Source organism: Nyctibius grandis, chromosome 30 (assembly GCF_013368605.1).
Source record: "Nyctibius grandis isolate bNycGra1 chromosome 30, bNycGra1.pri, whole genome shotgun sequence".
Classification (NCBI taxonomy): domain Eukaryota; kingdom Metazoa; phylum Chordata; class Aves; order Nyctibiiformes; family Nyctibiidae; genus Nyctibius; species Nyctibius grandis.
Window position 1 is genome coordinate 1317450 of NC_090687.1, and position 19562 is coordinate 1337011.

At 47.4% G+C, this 19562-nt stretch overlaps 1 protein-coding gene across 1 annotated transcript in view; it reads right to left on the reverse strand.

Annotated features, from left to right (window-relative positions):
- Nucleotides 1-19047, reverse strand: part of LOC137674683 (cyclin-F-like) — a 23613-nt gene extending 4566 nt beyond the window's left edge. Inside the window, exons 1-21 of the mRNA XM_068420260.1 lie at nucleotides 18958-19047; nucleotides 16070-16224; nucleotides 15528-15634; nucleotides 14516-14583; nucleotides 13512-13708; nucleotides 13113-13166; nucleotides 12470-12574; nucleotides 11850-11927; nucleotides 11277-11428; nucleotides 10473-10637; nucleotides 9691-9814; nucleotides 9143-9323; nucleotides 8594-8684; nucleotides 7930-8029; nucleotides 7504-7631; nucleotides 7144-7313; nucleotides 6440-6585; nucleotides 5883-5987; nucleotides 5264-5341; nucleotides 4695-4846; nucleotides 210-374 (exon numbers count right to left, since the gene is read on the reverse strand). Coding sequence (XP_068276361.1) covers nucleotides 210-374; nucleotides 4695-4846; nucleotides 5264-5341; nucleotides 5883-5987; nucleotides 6440-6585; nucleotides 7144-7313; nucleotides 7504-7631; nucleotides 7930-8029; nucleotides 8594-8684; nucleotides 9143-9323; nucleotides 9691-9814; nucleotides 10473-10637; nucleotides 11277-11428; nucleotides 11850-11927; nucleotides 12470-12574; nucleotides 13113-13166; nucleotides 13512-13708; nucleotides 14516-14583; nucleotides 15528-15634; nucleotides 16070-16224; nucleotides 18958-18970 — 2534 coding nt within the window. The 5' untranslated portion in view covers nucleotides 18971-19047. The remainder of the gene's footprint in view (nucleotides 1-209; nucleotides 375-4694; nucleotides 4847-5263; nucleotides 5342-5882; nucleotides 5988-6439; nucleotides 6586-7143; nucleotides 7314-7503; nucleotides 7632-7929; nucleotides 8030-8593; nucleotides 8685-9142; nucleotides 9324-9690; nucleotides 9815-10472; nucleotides 10638-11276; nucleotides 11429-11849; nucleotides 11928-12469; nucleotides 12575-13112; nucleotides 13167-13511; nucleotides 13709-14515; nucleotides 14584-15527; nucleotides 15635-16069; nucleotides 16225-18957) is intronic.
- Nucleotides 19048-19562: the final 515 nt, after the last annotated feature.

Below are 19562 nucleotides of genomic sequence, written 5' to 3' on the forward strand. Positions count from 1 at the left end.
AAAAACACGTTCAAGGAGTTACATTTTGTGTCTCATTTGCAGAGGTTGTGTTTGTATGTGAACACAGTTCAAGCAACAGTTAATGCAGAGGGAAGCCAAAGATTCTTTCCAGTATTATTATTAGCAAAGGGGGAAAAAAAAAGCTTGAGCAGCAGAAATGAATGTGAATGATCACAATAACCACCCTGTCCACCAGTCAGAACACCTACCGTGTGCAAATGACCATGCAGGCTATTCCCAAGAGCTGGAATTGACTGCGAGATACAGGTCTCAGCTTCAAATAACGATCCACACATCCCACTGTCGTGTGAAGGCACAGGCTAGAAAACTTTTTCATGGTAGCCACGTCTACCAGCCAATCAACCAGGATGTACCTAGACAGAAAAGAGAGACATAATCTGTGCAGTTAGAAGCCAGTCAAATCCATGCTGATCACCCTCCCCACGCCTAGTTACCGAGTCCCTTCTCCACTCAAAAGTTTCAAGCCAAGCAATTTCACCAAAAGAATTTTCAGAAAAATGATGCGTTGCACTGAGATAGAGATTTGCAACCAGAGGCCTGTTATCCTCTGAAAGGTCATCAGTCGTCTTAAGTTGTCTGTGAAATGGAGTTAGAAACTATCCTGTAACAGGCACTTGCACAAGGAAAGGGTAGGGCACATCAATTAGGAGGCTAAAGGCCACCTAAGGTAACTAGAGAGCAACTATAGCTCCAACAAGGCAAATGGCGCCTCCAGTTCTTGAAAAACTTGTTAGTCTGGACAGATGCAAGGATTTACAGTCCAGAGAAAACCTCACACACCTCATTTCAGTTCTTCATGGGGGCTCTACTATTTCCTCTTTGCAAAGTGTCATGTGTTTGAGAGTGGTGGTCAATGGGACAGAGTCCAGTTGGAGCCCTGTGTCTAGCGGAGTCCCTCAAGGGTCGGTACTGGGACCAGTTCTATTCAATATCACAGAATCACAGAATCAATCAGGTTGGAAGAGACCTCTGGGATCATCGAGTCCAACCGTTGCCCTGACACCACCCTGTCAACTAGACCAGGGCACTAAGTGCCATGTCCAGTCTTTTCTTAAACCCCTCCAGACATGGTGACTCCACCACCTCCCTGGGCAGCCCCTTCCAATGTCTAATAACCCTTTCTGAAAAGAAATTCTTCCTGATGTCCAACCTGAACCTCCCCTGGCAAAGCTTGAGGCTGTGTCTTCTTGTCCTATCGCTAGTTGCCTGGGAGAAGAGGCCAACTCCCACTTCACTACAACCTCCCTTCAGGTAGTTGTAGACTGCAATAAGGTCACCTCTGAGCCTCCTCTTATCCAGGCTAAACACCCCCAGCTCCCTCAGCCGTTCCTCGTAGGACAGACCCTCCAGACCCTTCACCACTTGGTCACCCTCCTCTGGACTCGCTCCAACACCTCAACATCTTTCTTGAAATGTGGGGCCCAGAACTGAACACAGTACTCAAGATGCGGCCTCACCAGTGCCGAGTACAGAGGGACGATCACTTCCCCAGACCGGCTGGCTACACTATTCCTAATAGAGGCCAGGATGCCATTGGCCTTTTTGGCCACCTGGGCACACTGCTGGCTCATATTTAGCCGGCTGTCGATCAGCACCCCCAGGGCTCTTTCCACCGGGCCGCTTTCTAACCACTCTCCCCCCAGCCTGTAGCGCTGCAGGGGGTTGTTGTGGCCGAAGTGTAAGACCCGGCACTTGTTCTTGTTGAACCTCATGCCGTTGGTCTCGGCCCATCTATCTAACCTGTCCAGATCCCTCTGTAGGGCCTTCTTACCCTCCAGCAGGTCGACACTCCCACCCAGCTTGGTGTCATCTGCAAATTTACTGAGGGTGCACTCAATCCCTACGTCTAGATCATCTATAAAGATATTGAACAGCACCAGCCCCAGAACTGAGCCCTGGGGAACACCGCTAGTGACCAGCCGCCAGTTGGACTTTGCCCCATTCACCACCACTCTCTGGGCTCGGCCAGCCAGCCAGTTTTTAACCCATTGAAGAGTCCACCCATCCAAGACCCGGGCAGCCAGTTTGTCTAGGAGGATGCTGTGGGAGGCAGTGTCGAATGCCTTACTGAAGTCTAGATAGACTACAGCCACAGCCCTGCCCTCATCTACTAAGCGGGTCACTTTGTCATAGAAGGAGACCAGGCTGGTCGAGCAGGACCTGCCTTTCATGAATCCATGTTGGCTGGCCCCGATGCCCCGATTGTCCTGCATGTGCCGTGTAATGGCACTCAGGATGATCTGTTCCATCACCTTGCCTGGCACCGAGGTCAGGCTGACAGGCCTATAGTTCCCTGGATCATCCTTCCGACCCTTCTTGTAGATGGGCGTTACGTTTGCTAATTTCCAGTCAGCTGGAACTTCTCCAGTTAACCAGGACTGCCGGTAGATAATCGAGAGTGGTTTGGCAAGTTCGTTTGCCAGTTCCTTCATTACTCTGGGGTGAATCCCATCCGGGCCCATAGCCTTGTGGGTGTCCAGCTGGCACAGCAGGTCACTAACCGTCTCCTCCTGGATTACGGGGGGTTCACACAGCCCCCCCGTCCCTAACTTCAGGCTCTGGGGGCTGAGTCTCCTGAGGACAACCGGTCTTGACATTAAAGACCGAGGCAAAGAAGGCATTGAGCACCTCTGCCTTTTCCTCATTCCCTGACACTACACTACCCTCCTCATTCAGCAAGTGGTGGAGCCTCTCCTTGACCCTCCTTTTGCTGTTGATGTATTTGTAAAAGCTTTTTTTGTTATCTTTGACCATAGCAGCCAAATCAAGCTCTAACTGAGCTTTGGCCCTTCTAATCTTCTCCCTACACAACCTGGCCATGTCCCTATCGACCTCCCAAGTTACCCGACCCTTCTTCCAGACCAAGTAGGTTCTCTTTTTTTCCTTAAGTCCTAGCCTAAGTTCTCTGTTTAACCAGGCCGGTCTTTTTCCCCGACGGCTTGCCTTCCTACAGACTGGGACAGCCTGCTCCTGAATATTTAGCAATTCCCTTTTGAAGCATGTCCAGCCTTCCTGGACTCCTTTGCCCTTCAGGACCGATTGCCAAGGGACTCGGTCCACCAGCCTCTTAAACAGGCTAAAGTCAGCCCACCGGAAATCTGAAGGCAGAAGTTCTGTTCTTGCCCCTCCTTACTTCCCCCACTATCGAAAACTCTAACATTTCGTGGTCGCTACTCCCAAGACGGCCACCGACCCTCACATCTCCCACTAGTCCTTCTCTGTTCACAAACAACAGGTCAAGCAGGGCCCCTCCTCTAGTCGGCTCATTTACCACTTGCATGAGGAAGTTGTCCTCCACATTCGAGGAACCTCCTAGACTGCTTCCTCTCTGCCATGTTGTATTTCCAGCAGACATCCGGCAAGTTGAAGTCACCCACGAGTACAAGGGCCGGCGACCGGGCGGTTTCTCACAGCCGCTTGTAAAACGCCTCGTCCGCCTGCTCATCCTGGTTGGGTGGTCTATAACAGACTCCCATTGTAATGTCCGCCCTGCCGACCTTCCCCCTGATCTTCACCCATAAACATTCAACCTTGTCATCCTCACCATCTTCCTCAATTTATTGAGGAATATTCCTCAAATATATTCATTAATGACTTGGATGAGGGAATAGAGTGCGCTGTCAGCAAGTTCGCTGATGACACCAAACTGGGAGGAGTGGCTGACGCGCCGGAAGGCTGCGCAGCCATTCAGAGAGACCTGGACAGGCTGGAGAGTTGGGCGGGGAGAAACTTAATGAAATATAACAAGGGCAAGTGTAGAGTCCTGCATCTGGGCAAGAACAACCCCAGGTATGAGTACAAGTTGGGGACAGACCTGTTGGAGAGCAGCGTAGGGGAAAGGGACCTGGGGGTCCTAGTGGACAGCAGGATGACCATGAGCCAGCAGTGTGCCCTTGTGGCCAAGAAGGCCAATGGCATCCTGGGGTGTAGTAGAAGGGGTGTGGTTAGCAGGTCGAGAGAGGTTCTCCTCCCCCTCTACTCTGCCCTGGTGAGGCCGCATCTGGAATATTGTGTCCAGTTCTGGGCCCCTCAGTTCAAGAAGGACAGGGAACTGCTAGAGAGAGTCCAGCGCAGAGCCACGAAGCTGATTAAGGGAGTGGAACATCTCCCTTATGAGGAGAGGCTGAAGGAGCTGGGTCTCTTTAGCTTAGAGAAGAGGAGACTGAGGGGTGACCTCATTAATGTTTATAAATATGTAAAGGGCAAGTGTCAAGAGGATGGAGCCAGGCTCTTCTCAGTGACATCCCTTGACAGGACAAGGGGCAACGGGTGCAAGCTGGAACACAGGAGGTTCCGCATAAATATGAGGAAAAACTTCTTTACGGTGAGGGTGACCGAACACTGGCACAGGCTGCCCAGAGAGGTTGTGGAGTCTCCTTCTCTGGAGACATTCAAAACCCGCCTGGACACGTTCCTGTGTGATATGGTCTAGGCAATCCTGCTCCGGCAGGGGATTGGACTAGATGATCTTTCGAGGTCCCTTCCAATCCCCAACATTCTGTGATTCTGTGATTCTGTTTCTCTGATTGTACATAACGCATCCCAGAAGAGTAAAGCAGAAGATTTCATCTTCCCACAAGACCTCATTCTAGATTTGTTTCCATCTACAGATGTAGAGGGAAACAGGCAGTGGTTTCTGTTGTGTGACCTGACTCCTGGATCTCAGTTTTTACCTCATTGTTTCATTCAATTCTTTTTGCAGAGTGAAGATATGTTGCTTGTTGATAGGATGGGAAGCTTGAAACATTTGAGACACCATTTCAGTGGAAGATTTGCCTTCTAATCCTAGTTGCTTTCCACTCCCACAAGCTTTGGCTAAAGCCATCTGTAGTAAAGAGAACACAAGAGAGTATTTTTCTTTTTTTACCAAATAAATACAAACTAAAACAGCACAGGATGGTCCTGTAGTTTTCCTGCTGAAAACAGAGAGTGAACATGACAAACTACTTGAAAGGTAACAGACTGAGTAGTTCTTAGTTTGGTTTAAGTGTTGAACACACACATGATTTGGGGGCAGGCTTTTGAGTCTATCAAAAGATGCACCTTTACTCAGATTGTACCACAGATGCGCAGTATTTTCCAAAAGAGGGGGATCTGCAGAGTAAATACACGCACGTGTACAGATAGATATTATTCAGCAATTTTGACCCTGCTTCTAAAGGGAGAAGAGGAGTCTAAACCAACAATGGCAGCGTAGAAAAGACTGAATAAAGACGGTTTTGCTGGGAAAAGTCAGTCTTACCTGTGCTTCCCAGCAGCCCTTTGCAGCATAGCCCCGTAGCTTCCTGAGACGTTGGAGGTATCTGCCAGGATCTGACATCTACGGAGAGGAACGTAAACTGATTTCAAAACCCATTACCTTTACACTACAAACAGAAGGATTGTAGTACTAATATCGAAAGAAAAAACACTGCCTCTGGGTACATCTATTATTTCAGCAAGCAGGCTGTAGGAAACTTGCTTCAGTTCTTGCCCAAGGTCTCACAGGAAATGAGACAGGTCACTCAGGGTTCCTACGTGTGAGCTTTGGCAGATGTATTAATGTCAACGCAGGCAGTCTCCCCCCTCCCGCTCCCAAGTGAGCCATGCGATCACTAGCCAGCAGTGCCTATGCCTTTAGCAGAGTTACTATAAAGGAACTTCTGCTTGCACCTTGGCTACAACTGCTTGTAGACTCACTTTAAACACCAAGGTAGACACCAAAGCTCATTTGAGAGAGTTCTTAGCGCTCTCCTCATTTGTGAAGAAGGTAAGCTCTGAGGAACAGCAATTTCTTTCTGTGTATGTTCATTGCACATAACAGAGTTCCAGAAGTTACAGTGAAAGAGTTGTTTTGAGACAAAAAAAAAAATACTACTTACAGCAGCCTTTCTGTTACTTTCCCAAAGGAGGTAGGAGCTGTTTAAACAACCCTGCTTTGAAGATTCTTCAAACATTTCAAGGGATTCTTTTTTTCTTTCTTCATCCTACGAACAAAAGGCATAACAGTATTTATGCTGTCCAGCAACTGGGCACCAGATCTCAAAACTTCAGAAGCTACAGAACAGCTCCGTACTGAAAGCTACGGAGCAGAATCAACCAGCCACGAGTCCCTTCAGGCTCCCACATCCACCCAGTGCTGCCATTTGAAGATCCAGGCTCAGGAAGCAGTTAGTGGTTTTCCTCAGCTAGACAAAGGCTTTTTGGCTTGCTTGCCACTGGAGGACATTTTTTTTTTTTTTTTGATATGCATTATGACTGGCAGGCTTCCTTGGAGACCTGTCAACACTGCAATCCCATGATGAAGCCAAAATTAATTTCAGTGTTTGCAAAATTCAATAAACTAAGTTAATCACATTCCTTTAAAGAACCAGCAAATTAAACTCATGAGAGCAGAAAATCCTAGGCCGCTTGAGGAATATAAGAGCATTTGGCTGACTTTTTCTTTTTTAGCCTCCCGTGGTAGCGCCGCATGCCCAGCCCGCTCCATAGCTAGGCTGTCTTCATCGCTGGAGTCCTGACTGCAGTGCTCCGCAGGATCCACGTAGACCACCGTCGTGTCCAAGATCCCAGTGGGACTTGGCACTGTGGAATGAGAAAAGGGAAAGGTTAGTTTGGATTTGGGCAACACCATTCAGCACAGAAGGAAGCAGCAAACCGACCAAGCAAGAGCATAAACCTTATGTCTGCTTAGCCATGGAGGGGAGGGCAGAGCACTAAGTTCACTCTCATTTAAAGCAGTAACTTTTTCCCACTCAGACTGTTTGGATAGGTGCTAAGAGCTGTTTAGAAAATGAACAGTCAGTCCCAGTGTCAGCAAACCAAAGGGATGATGCAGCATTTCTAACACTGGGCCCTTCATCGCGTTTGGTCCGCTGTCAGCGGTACCTGAGAACAGCCGCACTTGGAAACGCTCAGCAGCTCCAACCCCCGTCATGTGCTGAAGCAATATGGAGAAAGAGAATAGATCTAGACCTCTAAAATAGTTTAACAATTATAACCACTGGGGAAGGGGGAGAGTTTTTCCAGCTGGTCTTCAGCTGAAAGTTCAGGCTTCTGTTGCCTGAGAAACAGTTTTAAGCAAAGATGAAAAGACAATTTTAATTCTCTGTCTGCTTTTTCTAAGAAGAATAAAACCCTCACCATCTGCGTCTTTCTCGCCTTCCTTTTCCTGATCACCTTCATAATCAGAGGAGGAATGTAAACTCCAGTCTAGAAAGGTATCTGGAAGACTTTCTTCCTGGGTGGATAGCTCTGCTGTGGGTGTAATCACAAAGCTGCCTCTGTCATCCCGAATGCTGTCTTCCCTTGTCCTGTAGAAAGGAAATCCAGAAGTCACACATTAAAAGCCAAGTCTTCATTTGCAGCTCTCTTAATAGGTATGTCAATTAAGATAATTACAGAAAAGTTGATCATATTTCAGAATGGAACCTCAGGATACCAGAGAGGAGGACAGGCTCATGCTAATCCTCAGAGACATCTACAGCAATGAGTTATCCTGACCTTTTAGCGCTCTTTCCAGAGGGAGAGCTGAGGAACGGCTGAATTTCCACGTTAGCGTGCAAGGGACTGGGCTCCGGGTGCTCCTGTTTCACCCCCAACAACAAACAGAGCTGAATGTAACTCATAATCTGAAAAACAAAAAGCCAGTAAGAATTAGACCATGCGGTTCCCTCTGCCTGGAGGCTGTTTCTCTTCATTTTGTAGGAGAGCCCTATCCCAGTGAGCCCTTCCCACGTGTACTCAACCAGAGCAATTCTAGTCCCCGCAGATCAAGGTTAAAGCCACCACTCTGTTTAGATACCCTCTCCTCCAAAAATCTAAAAGTTAAACCCACTTCCCGTTATTTGAAGTTTACTGCCTCCTGCCAGATGGCAGCTTTGCTGTGGGTGTTAGACATCAGCAAATGAAGACAAAGAGCTCACCCACCTTTTCTTTGCCTATTTGGTCATAACGCACATCTTCGAATCGCCGTTTCACTGCAATTAAGGGCACCTGCCTATAATCCTTTGGGATATCATCATCGAAACTGGAAAGAAAGATTAAAGTCCAAATCTTAGAGCGGATTATATGAAACAGTGATAACAAAACCTGCCAGTTTAAGTACTTTCCCTCTGTCCATCTCAGTTCTGTGCTAAGGAAGTTGGTGTTTCAGCAGAGCTGCTATGCAGCTAGCCAGGACACTTGGTTTCTAGCATATGAGCATCGTTCCTGTTCATTGAGGTAAACAGGATATTTGCCTTGTACTCTTTAAAGAAGTGAGCTACTTTTGCTGCTGGAACTCCTTCTGAAGCTCACCAATAATCCAGTTGCAGTCTTCTGAAAATAGTGATGTTTGGCAAGCTAAAAACCTGTTAAGCCTTGAGCAGCATCACATTTTCTGTAACCCAGGGCCACTATCAATGGGGAGAAATAGAACAGCTGTCCCTGAACTGGCCCCCCTAGGCCTCAGTGCCTTGTGGGGGGGGAGCAAGGCAGTTTCCCAAAGCCACCTCCTTCATTGGGAAGGGCTGACTGTACAGATGCAGCTTGTCTGCAAGAGCTGGAATCCAAGTACTCATGTACCCTCACAGAAGAGTTCCAAAACTATTACCACTTTTGGTAGAGGTTTAGCACACAGGGCAACAGGTCTTCAAGAGAGAAACCGGTACAGGCAGACAGCTGTCTGACGGTCCAGGGGTATGCTGGAGAAGAGAACACATATTACCATTTCATGAAGCTTGGTTGTTCTGTAATCAGATGGATTTTTTTTTAATGAGATAAAGATCATGATCTTTACAAGCTTATGTCTGTACATAGTTCGTTCAAGTTCACAGTTGGCTTCAAGGATAAGTTTACCTGCCAAACTGAAGTTATACTTAAGTATAGAAATCTTCAGTCTCATGAAAACACATAGTTTGCATAGTCTGATGCTAATACTCTTGTTCATCATTGCTATTAAGAGGCAAAATAGACTGAACTCAACCTTCATTTTGAAGTCTTCTGTCTGTCCCCATCTTCTCCCCTCCCGCTCCCCCCACCGCGTGATTGGGACATCTTGCCTAAAGACAAAATAACACCAAAAAAAACCCCACAGGCTCCTAAAAAGACAAGGCAGATCGACATAGCATGCTGCAGCTCCACCGAAGGTAACGTTCCTTACCTTGCCTGTGTAGGATCTCAGCCAGCAGCAGCGCTGCAGCAGCCAGCTGAGCTGGGGAATACACAGAAAGGCTTGTGTTTAAGAGTGAGAGTTCACAAATGAAGCTGTAAAGGTGAAGAGTTCTTCTCTCCAGTGAGACTATACTTGACAATACTTCTTTGTAGTCCACAATGGTAGGTATCTAGTGCAGAAAGGAGAGCAGAGGTTGGAAATACAAGATCAGCACCAAGTATTGAGAATGGTTGTTTCCAGGAGATGCTGTTTTCATTACATTAGGGGGTTTTGTTTGTTTTTAACTACTACATTGACATGGAAACATTCTCCAGCGAAAGAATAAATGGCTGCTTAAAACTTCAGTTTTAATCTCTACAGAAAGGCAGAGGGTTTTGTATCTGCAGGCTCTGAAATATGCATGGTCTCCACAGCTGATTGATTGAGAACACGCACATAAAAAAACCCATCTTGGATAAGGAGAAGTGCTAATTACAACAGCCTGACTTCAGTAGCAGCCCAAGGGGGGAAATATTCCATCTAGTTTTCAAACTCACCCGTATCTTTCCTTCCAGGGCAGAAATGACCTCACCCATCATTCTGACCAAGTCTTCATTTTTGTATGTGTTGTCCGTTAGCCACACAGCCTCCCGTACCGTCAAGATATCTTTGCTGATGAAACTGCAACGTTAAATAATATTAACAGCCCCAGAAGAAAGGGAATTTGTGCGTCTGTGCAGTCATGTTTCTGTGGCAGATAAACGCACTCAAAATGACCAAAGAGTTAAAACAACTTTATGAGGTACTTTCCCAGGTACAGACCAGGAAAGAAAGAACAGCAGCTCTTCATTGATTTCACCTTGAAGCTGGAACCACCTACTAGAATGTTTCTAATTCCTCTTTTATGAAACCTCTCCTAGGTTAAGATGCAAGATATTAAGGAAACTAACACAGAAAAATAATTTTCCACCACGCCACGTGGTTGATCTGAGCATAACGGACTAAACTAGGTAACAACACTGCTGCAGTTGTTCCATACAAGGTTACTCATGCTAATATGGCGTGAAAGATTTCAGCTGCTGATGGAATGCATTTAGACCAATCCACCACTATGGAGTTTTTTCATATTCAAAAACACGTGCAAGGAATTACATTTTGTGTCTCATTTGCAGAGGTTGTGTTTGTATGTGAACACAGTTCAAGCAACAGTTAATGCAGAGGGAAGCCAAAGATTCTTTCCAGTATTATTATTAGCACAGGGGGAAAAAAAAAGCTTGAGCAGCAGAAATGAATGTGAATGATCACAATAACCACCCTGTCCACCAGTCAGAACACCTACTGTGTGCAAATGACCATGCAGGCTATTCCCAAGAGCTGGAGTCGACTGCGAGAGACAGGTCTCAGCTTCAAATAACGATCCACACATCCCACTGTCGTGTGAAGGCATAGGCTAGAAAACTTTTTCACGGTAGCCACTTCTACCAGCCAATCAACCAGTATGTACCTAGACAGAAAAGAGAGACATAATCTGTGCAGTTAGAAGCCAGTCAAATCCACGCTGATCACCCTCCCCACGCCTAGTTACCGAGTCCCTTCTCCACTCAAAAGTTTCAAGCCAAGCAATTTCACCAAAAGAATTTTCAGAAAAATGATGCGTTGCACTGAGAGAGAGATTTGCAACCAGAGGCCTGTTATCCTCTGAAAGGTCATCAGTCGTCTTAAGTTGTCTGTGAAATGGAGTTAGAAACTATCCTGTAATAGGCACTTGCACAAGGAAAGGGTAGGGCACATCAATTAGGAGGCTAAAGGCCACCTAAGGTAACTAGAGAGCAACTATAGCTCCAACAAGGCAAATGGTGCCTCCAGTTCTTGAAAAACTTGTTAGTCTGGACAGATGCAAGGATTTACAGTCCAGAGAAAACCTCACACACCTCATTTCAGTTCTTCATGGGGGCTCTACTACTTCCTCTTTGCAAAGTGTCATGAGTTTCTCTGATTGTACATAACGCATCCCAGAAGAGTAAAGCAGAAGATTTCATCTTCCCACAAGACCTCATTCTAGATTTGTTTCCATCTACAGATGTAGAGGGAAACAGGCAGTGGTTTCTGTTGTGTGACCTGACTCCTGGATCTCAGTTTTTACCTCATTGTTTCATTCAATTCTTTTTGCAGAGTGAAGATATGTTGCTTGTTGATAGGATGGGAAGCTTGAAACATTTGAGACACCATTTCAGTGGAAGATTTGCCTTCTAATCCTAGTTGCTTTCCACTCCCACAAGCTTTGGCTAAAGCTATCTGTAGTAAAGAGAACACAAGAGAGTATTTTTTTTTTTTTTTTTACCAAATAAATACAAACTAAAACAGCACAGGATGGTCCTGTAGTTTTCCTGCTGAAAACAGAGAGTGAACATGACAAACTACTTGAAAGGTAACAGACTGAGTAGTTCTTAGTTTGGTTTAAGTGTTGAACACACACATGATTTGGGGGCAGGCTTTTGAGTCTATCAAAAGATGCACCTTTACTCAGATTGTACCACAGATGCGCAGTATTTTCCAAAAGAGGGGGATCTGCAGAGTAAATACACGCACGTGTACAGATAGATATTATTCAGCAATTTTGACCCTACTTCTAAAGGGAGAAGAGGAGTCTAAACCAACAATGGCAGCGTAGAAAAGACTGAATAAAGACGGTTTTGCTGGGAAAAGTCAGTCTTACCTGTGCTTCCCAGCAGCCCTTTGCAGCATAGCCCCGTAGCTTCCTGAGACTTTGGAGGTATCTGCCAGGATCTGACATCTACGGAGAGGAACGTAAACTGATTTCAAAACCCATTACCTTTACACTACAAACAGAAGGATTGTAGTACTAACATCGAAAGAAAAAACACTGCCTCTGGGTACATCTATTATTTCAGCAAGCAGGCTGTAGGAAACTTGCTTCAGTTCTTGCCCAAGGTCTCACAGGAAATGAGACAGGTCACTCAGGGTTCCTACGTGTGAGCTTTGGCAGATGTATTAATGTCAACGCAGGCAGTCTCCCCCCTCCCGTTCCCAAGTGAGCCATGCGATCACTAGCCAGCAGTGCCTATGCCTTCAGCAGAGTTACTATAAGGGATCTTCTGCTTGCACCTTGGCTACAACTGCTTGTAGACTCACTTTAAACACCAAGGTAGACACCAAAGCTCATTTGAGAGAGTTCTTAGCGCTCTCCTCATTTGTGAAGAAGGTAAGCTCTGAGGAACAGCAATTTCTTTCTGTGTATGTTCATTGCACATAACAGAGTTCCAGAAGTTACAGTGAAAGAGTTGTTTTGAGACAAAAAAAAAAAATACTACTTACAGCAGCCTTTCTGTTACTTTCCCAAAGGAGGTAGGAGCTGTTTAAACAACCCTGCTTTGAAGATTCTTCAAACATTTCAAGGGATTCTTTTTTTCTTTCTTCATCCTACGAACAAAAGGCATAACAGTATTTATGCTGTCCAGCAACTGGGCACCAGATCTCAAAACTTCAGAAGCTACAGAACAGCTCCGTACTGAAAGCTACGGAGCAGAATCAACCAGCCACGAGTCCCTTCAGGCTCCCGCATCCACCCAGTGCTGCCATTTGAAGATCCAGGCTCAGGAAGCAGTTAGTGGTTTTCCTCAGCTAGACAAAGGCTTTTTGGCTTGCTTGCCACTGGAGGACATTTTTTTTTTTTCCTTGATATGCATTATGACTGGCAGGCTTCTTTGGAGACCTGACAACACTGCAAGCCCATGATGAAGCCAAAATTAATTTCAGTGTTTGCAAAATTCAATAAACTAAGTTAATAACATTCCTTTAAAGAACCAGCAAATTAAACTCATGAGAGCAGAAAATCCTAGGCTGCTTGAGGAACACAAGAGCATTTGGCTGACTTTTTTTTTTTTTTTTAATCAAGGTAAACAGCATTGGCATCACCAAAAAAAGTACCCAAACACATCAAATCAGAAACACTGCTCACCTCAAAGAAACTCAAGATCTTCGCCACGCAGTGGGCAATAGATCCTTTTTGAGCCTGAAGAAAGCATTAAGATAAAGCGTTGTTAAAGATAAACAAAGAACAACAGCGATTTTTGCTAGTAATTCCAGACTACAGTTTTATTTGCCTTTCAATCATTCCCCCCTTTGCTTTTCTCAATTTTTTGTTATCTTTGGACAGTACTGAATCTCTCAGAAGACACAGTACAGGCCTCTGGCACTCACAGCGTAGTTTGGCAATAAATTCATTAAAATGATTGATCCTCAGTCATTTAAGCAACAAGAGCAGAGGAGCTCCTTGGGGAAACTAAAATATTTTTTCCAAAAGAACTGGACGCAGCTACCAGCCTACGTTAAAGTCAAGGGCAGAAAGAAATCTTACCTTCTCCAAATGACACTCTGCTTTGAGACACTGATAGACCACAGCTTTGCAAAAGCTTCCACTCAAGTTCCAGGGAGGACGAATAAAAAGCCAGATAAATGGGTCTGCGCCCACATTCCAACGCTCCGCCAGGCTGAAGAAATATGATGCCTTTACTCCATTCACTTCTGCATGACCCATCTCATCGGAGATGGTCACTAAACAAAAAAAAAAGCAAGCCAGAAATAGCTGAGTTTATTCACAACACGTGAATAAAGCATTTAGTCAGGCCAAGACAGACAATAGGATACAATCAGGAAAAGATTGAACAGTGTCTTCCCTTCAGAGCCTTAAAAATCATGGACATGGCAAAAGAAGAAAAACCTTGCTACAATCAGTCTTTAGGAACATACAACCCTAAGCTGGGGCAGGAGGGGGACACATTCTGCAAATCCCAGCACTCAAAGCAATGTTAATTCCTGTCGGTGTACAAACAAGATGGTGTGCAAGTCACCTGCCTTGCCAGCACCCTCTGCAAGGAGGCTCCTCCTGTCTCAGCAGCCCTTTTTGACACTTTTAATAGACTAGATCAGTAGCCAAGTTAGATCAGAAGTTTACAAAGGAAAACTTCTAAACATGAATGCATAAGCTACCCCTTGACTCATTTTCCACTTTCAGAAGAGCTGTGCCTATTATCATTTAACACCTGGCAGTTTAGTGGCCAGTGCTTAAGCTGCACTGAAAGGTAAAACTGAAGAGGCTTGACAGTAAGTGAGACCTAACCACCCACTGGAGACAGCAAATGGGCTCTGCGCTTGGCTGCTCTAGAACCTGGGTACAAAAGCGTCAGTGTTCGAGCTACAGGAGAAATAGCTTTGTAAAAAGCGATGTGGCCAGTAAAAATGCCAACTTTATGATGAGACAGGTAGCCTGGTCTGTATCTCTAAATAAGCCTTCAGCTCAGCTCCATTTCCTTCTGTCACGCCACCTTCCCCAAGGACCCGAGGACAAGCTTCCACACTTACAGCCTTCATTGTACACGTACGCGACCCCCAGCTTCACAGCAGCTTCGAAGTTCCCGCTTTCAGCGGCCCTGAAAGGGAAACAGAGAAGATACTTCAGGCTGAAGGCAGTAGGTGCCTCCAGGCCCACATCCTCACACAGGTGACCTCAGTGGCGGCCAGGCTGTGAATTTGGTGATCACCAACCATAAGCACATGTGCTTTCACTACAGAAGTTAAACATAAGTTACGCTGAGGCTTTTCTTGCTGCAACCCTTTTGTACGCCCATGACCAGAATAACTTGACAATTCACAGCAACTGTTGCCCACTCCTGTGCAACGTCCCCAGCGCCAGAATGCGGTAACACGTTTTGGTACTTGTACCCTCAAGGACATGCATCGAGCCCTTGTGCTCCTCCCTTCCAAAGCAATGTATAGATAATAGTTGTCTCCAGAAAGAACATAATACATGCATCAGAGCAAAGGCAACAGTCAGAAGCAAAATAATTACAACGACACTTAAACTGGCAGATCCCCTTCAAATGGGATGGATAAAAAGATCCTCTCCTTCCTTTTTAAGCAGATTTATCATTACCCTTTCAAACTTCACTCATTTTAATGCTGAAATTCATCTATTTTTCAATGCACTGGTTTGCACAAGAAGTTCCCAAACCAACTCAGACTTAGAAATATGGTCATGCTCTTGAGCTGCTGATCTCACCTGCATCATTCATATGGAATCACCAGTAACAGATTGTAGTCACTGTGCCATGTTCCAATATGGAATATTAACGGCCCTAACGAGAAATAACTGCTATATGCAATGGGCTCCGCTCCAGCTAAAGACACAGCAATTATAAGCTACAGCTTAGATATGAAATCAACAATTCTTCATCATCCTAAGCAAAGACTTCTACAAAAAGGAAAAGTGGGAAAGTCAGATCCCCCACTTACAGTGAGGACTCATTAGAATTGCGTATCTACCTTCTGACACCCTCTTCTGCAGGGTCAGACAAATTTGATTCTTAAAGCTTACCTTTCGAACATCTTCAGATTGTTTGGAGAAGGCCATATTTCTTGGAAATCTGCACACGCCCAAACACTAGCGTAATTATCCACAAGGTATTTAAAGTGTGAGTGCACCTGCAAGGGGGGAGCATAAAATAATAATTAGTAAAATAAAGGGACCAACAGAAAAGTAGTTCTTTGCAATCTGATTTTAGAGGTGGAACTAACTAATCACAAGTTAATCATAACTCATTACCTGCCTAATCACCATTAAGGCGAGAGATGCCAAACCAAACTAATTTGTTCAGTCACAGTGATCTAGCGGGACAATTCCCACAGAAAATTTACACAGAGCACTCCAATACTACTGCTAATCTTCTTGAGCTCGAGTACTGAGAAATAAAACCGCTACTGGGATAGCAAAAATCTGATTAATTACTGCATGTATTCTTTGGTTTTCTGCAGGTTTGCTCTGACAGGAGAAGCCAGCCTTTCCCTTGTGCAGTCCTGGCTCCTAAAGGCAGAGATAAGCCACAGCATGTGACAGAGGGGAAGCAGCAGCAGACTCACAGCTCTGAGGGAGAGGAGGTCTTCAGCAGGAAGGCCTTTCAGAATATGAAACAGAACATCCTCGGGCAGAGTTAACAACGTCAGGACTCGGGGCTGTTTTCGTATCCTTTGCTTGGAAGGGAAAGAAAAACACCTGGAACATCTGCAGTCAATCACTGGAAAACAAAAACACGGGACACCTCAGTTAGCGATGGAGCAGTACGAGGACAAAAGGCACCACAGAGTGTACACACACACGAACAGGTCTTTACTTGAGTACCTGTTTACTGCAGCGTAGGGCACTTCTTCAAACATATTAATTGTAGAGAGATGTAGCATGTGTCACATAATGCTATAAGACTAAGCCACAAAGGAGTGACTCGTTCGATTTAGTCAATTAAGCTAAGAGGCTCAGAAGGGATGGCTCATGCACAAGTCCATCGAGGAGAGCCCCTCCATGCCCTAACTCCATCATTTGACTGTGTTTAGATAAACTGTCACTACTACAACTTCATTTACCTTCCCCATGCCCCAGCTTTTCCTTCTCAGTTGATAGCAGTCCTTGAAATGTTACCAGCGAGATGAGGAAGTTAAGACCCACCAAACCAGCTCCAGCCAAAAGCCCATCGTTCTAAGCAGCCAGTTGCTGCCGTGGGTGCTCATGGAAGACCCCGAAGAACCAGGAAGGTTCAGCATTCACAGACTAGGGCATCACCTACACCCTCTGTTCCTCGTCTGCCTCTTCCAGCTCTCAGGAGCAGTCCATACAAGCAATTGAGGCCCATTTCTGAGGCAGAAAAAGGCTGAACATTTTCTTTGCAGACATGAGGGCCCAAAAAATAAATTCTGAAGCGAAAGCTTGAGTCCCACAAATTAAAGGACCACGTAAGGGCCTTTGTCTTTATTACAGAAGATTTCTTGCTTGTATTTTTCAAGTCTGGTTTAAGTCTTATACAAAGAGGTTATACTTAGGAAATTTATTTACTGACTTGTTTCTAAAAAAAGTTTAATAAAACAGACAGTCTCCACTAAAGAGCCCAATACTGTGCCACAGGCACGTGCTAGCATTGCTCACCCTATTTGCACTAGTTCGTTATTAGTTTGAGTATCTTTTGACATAAATGAAAACAGTAGACTCAAAGTAGTAGTAGTAGTATATTGCAGACACCAAACCTATTACAGACACCAAACCACCCCACATTACCTATGAAGTGAACCAAGTCAGAGCTATGTACTCTCACTAGATGATAGGGTCAAAGGCATAAGCTGAGAGAATGATGCAGCTCTCAAGTTCTTTTTTCACAGGGAAAGTAGAAGGTGGCTGAAAAGTCGCGGTGAGGATAGAGAATTTTAATTAGGTAAATAGTTTTCTCCATTAATATTTTTTCCCCTTTGGCCTGCTCTTCTACTTCAGGTGTTTAACATCTCCTGGTTATAACCTAGACATACGGAAAGCCTCATGATCTCCTACTAATCTCCGGTTCTTCACACAAAACTTCGGTGAGAGACTGGAGAAGCAACACATTGCATTTCTCTTTGAGCTGCAGATACGGTGAATGGAAAAAACGCCTGGACTGGCCACTTGTATCCTCACCTCTCCGAGCATGTCAGCCCACAGAACCGGGAAGTGTCCGGACTTACAGGCTGCAGAGCCAAGGGGCTCCGTTTGCAAGGGGAAGGTTGTCTGGGTTTTCAGCAGGATCCTTAAGAGGAGCCTGCAGATTCCTAAGGGGTCCATGAGCCATGACTACACCTGTGCTAATATGGTTTTTTCTGTTCATACAGGCTATTAACGTCCTTAAGCTCTTCAGGTTTAATGAAATGAACCACCATCCTGATACAAAATAGCGTCCTATGTCTCACCAGTAGCTTGTACCTACCTGTTACCTGTCTTTGATTAAAAAGCTATTCCCACCAAAATAAAACCTTTTTGACCTGCGCATGGTAGAATACTGCTATCCTTCTCATCCTCTCCCCTCTCTGGAGAAAACTTCGGCAGTATTATTGCCATGCAAAAGAAATGGACTTCTACACTGGTATGCCAATTAAACCTGTACAGACACTGGAATGACTCAGGAGCATCGGGTACTTGGGGAACTCGGGGAAAGAGAAAATCTAATTTGAAAAGACAGGGAGTCACACGGGGAAAATGTCAGTTTGTTGCTTCACAAAATCAGAGCGGTTGAGGCTGGAGGAGCCCTCGGGAGATGGCCCGGCCCCACCGCCCTGCCCCAGCGGGGTCACCTGCAGCCGGCGGTGCGGGCCACGGCCCGGAGGGCTTGCAAGGCTCCGCAGCCGCCCTGGGCAACCCGTGCCACCGCTCAGGCACCCTTAGAGTAAAACCCGCCCTTTCTTGGGTTTGAATGGGGGGTCCCGCGTTCCCGGTTCGCACCCAACACATTCGAAGGCGTCTGGTATGTTACTCCGCGCGCAACCGCGTGCCCAGAGAGATCCGCCAGCTACAGCTACGGGCCCTCCGGCCGCAGAGGGGGAGGAGCGGCCTCAGGCCCTTCCCGCAGTGGGAGGCCCGGGGAAGCCGCAGCCCTGACTGGCCGTGCCCCCCACCCGCCCACCGGCGGAGCCCCGACCCCCCGGCCCGGGCCGCCCCCAGCCCCGCCGCCGCCGTTCGAGCTCCGCGCGCAGCCGCCAAGGCCCCGCCGCCGCCGGCCCCCGCAGCCGTTGCTGTCCCCGGCGGCCCCTCAGGCGCAGCTGCAGCCGCGGCGGTACCCGGGCAGGACCCGCTCCCCCGGGGCGCGGCCTTCCCGCCCCCCACCGCCCTCAGAGCCCCCCCGGGAGGCTCCGGCGCCGGGTGAGGGGAGAGGGCGCCGCGGAGCCCCTCAGAGCTGAGGGGAAGGAAGGAAGAGCGACGACGCGACACCCCCAGAGCCCCCTGCCGGGCCCGCACTCACCGCCCGCCTTCATCACGGCGCTTCCCTGGAGACTGAGCGGGCACCACCGGCCGCCGCGCCCAGACCGGCTGCGAGCGAGGGGGGCCGGAGGGGGCGGCCCCGCACCGGCCGGCCGGCAGGCGGCGCTTCCAGCGGAGGGTGCACCCGTGCCTTGGCCACGCCCCTGCCTTGGCCGCACCCCTGCCTTGGCCGCACCCCCTGCCTTGGCCGCACCCCCTGCCTTGGCCGCACCCCCTGCCTCAGCCGCACCCCCGGCCTCGGCGAGGGTCAGGGAAGGCGCAGCCGCCGAGCTCCGCCCAGACCGCGTCCTCCGGGGCGTCCCCTCCCGTCCGCTGCAGACCCGGCGGTTCCGAGTAACACCCACGGACCCGCGCGCACTTTTTCTTTAAACACAGCACGCTTCGAGATTGGTCGGAACCCGGCGAGAGGCGGTTCCCGCCCCGCCCCGCTGGGCCGTGATTGGGCGCTGAGGATGCGAATTCCAATCGGGGCAGTTGGCGGGTCGAGCACCTCGCGGACGCAGCGGCTGCGGCGCGTACGTGCGGGCCCGCCCCGTGTGGGGGTTTGGCCGCGGCAGCCGGCGCCGGTGGCGCGGGCCGCTCCCC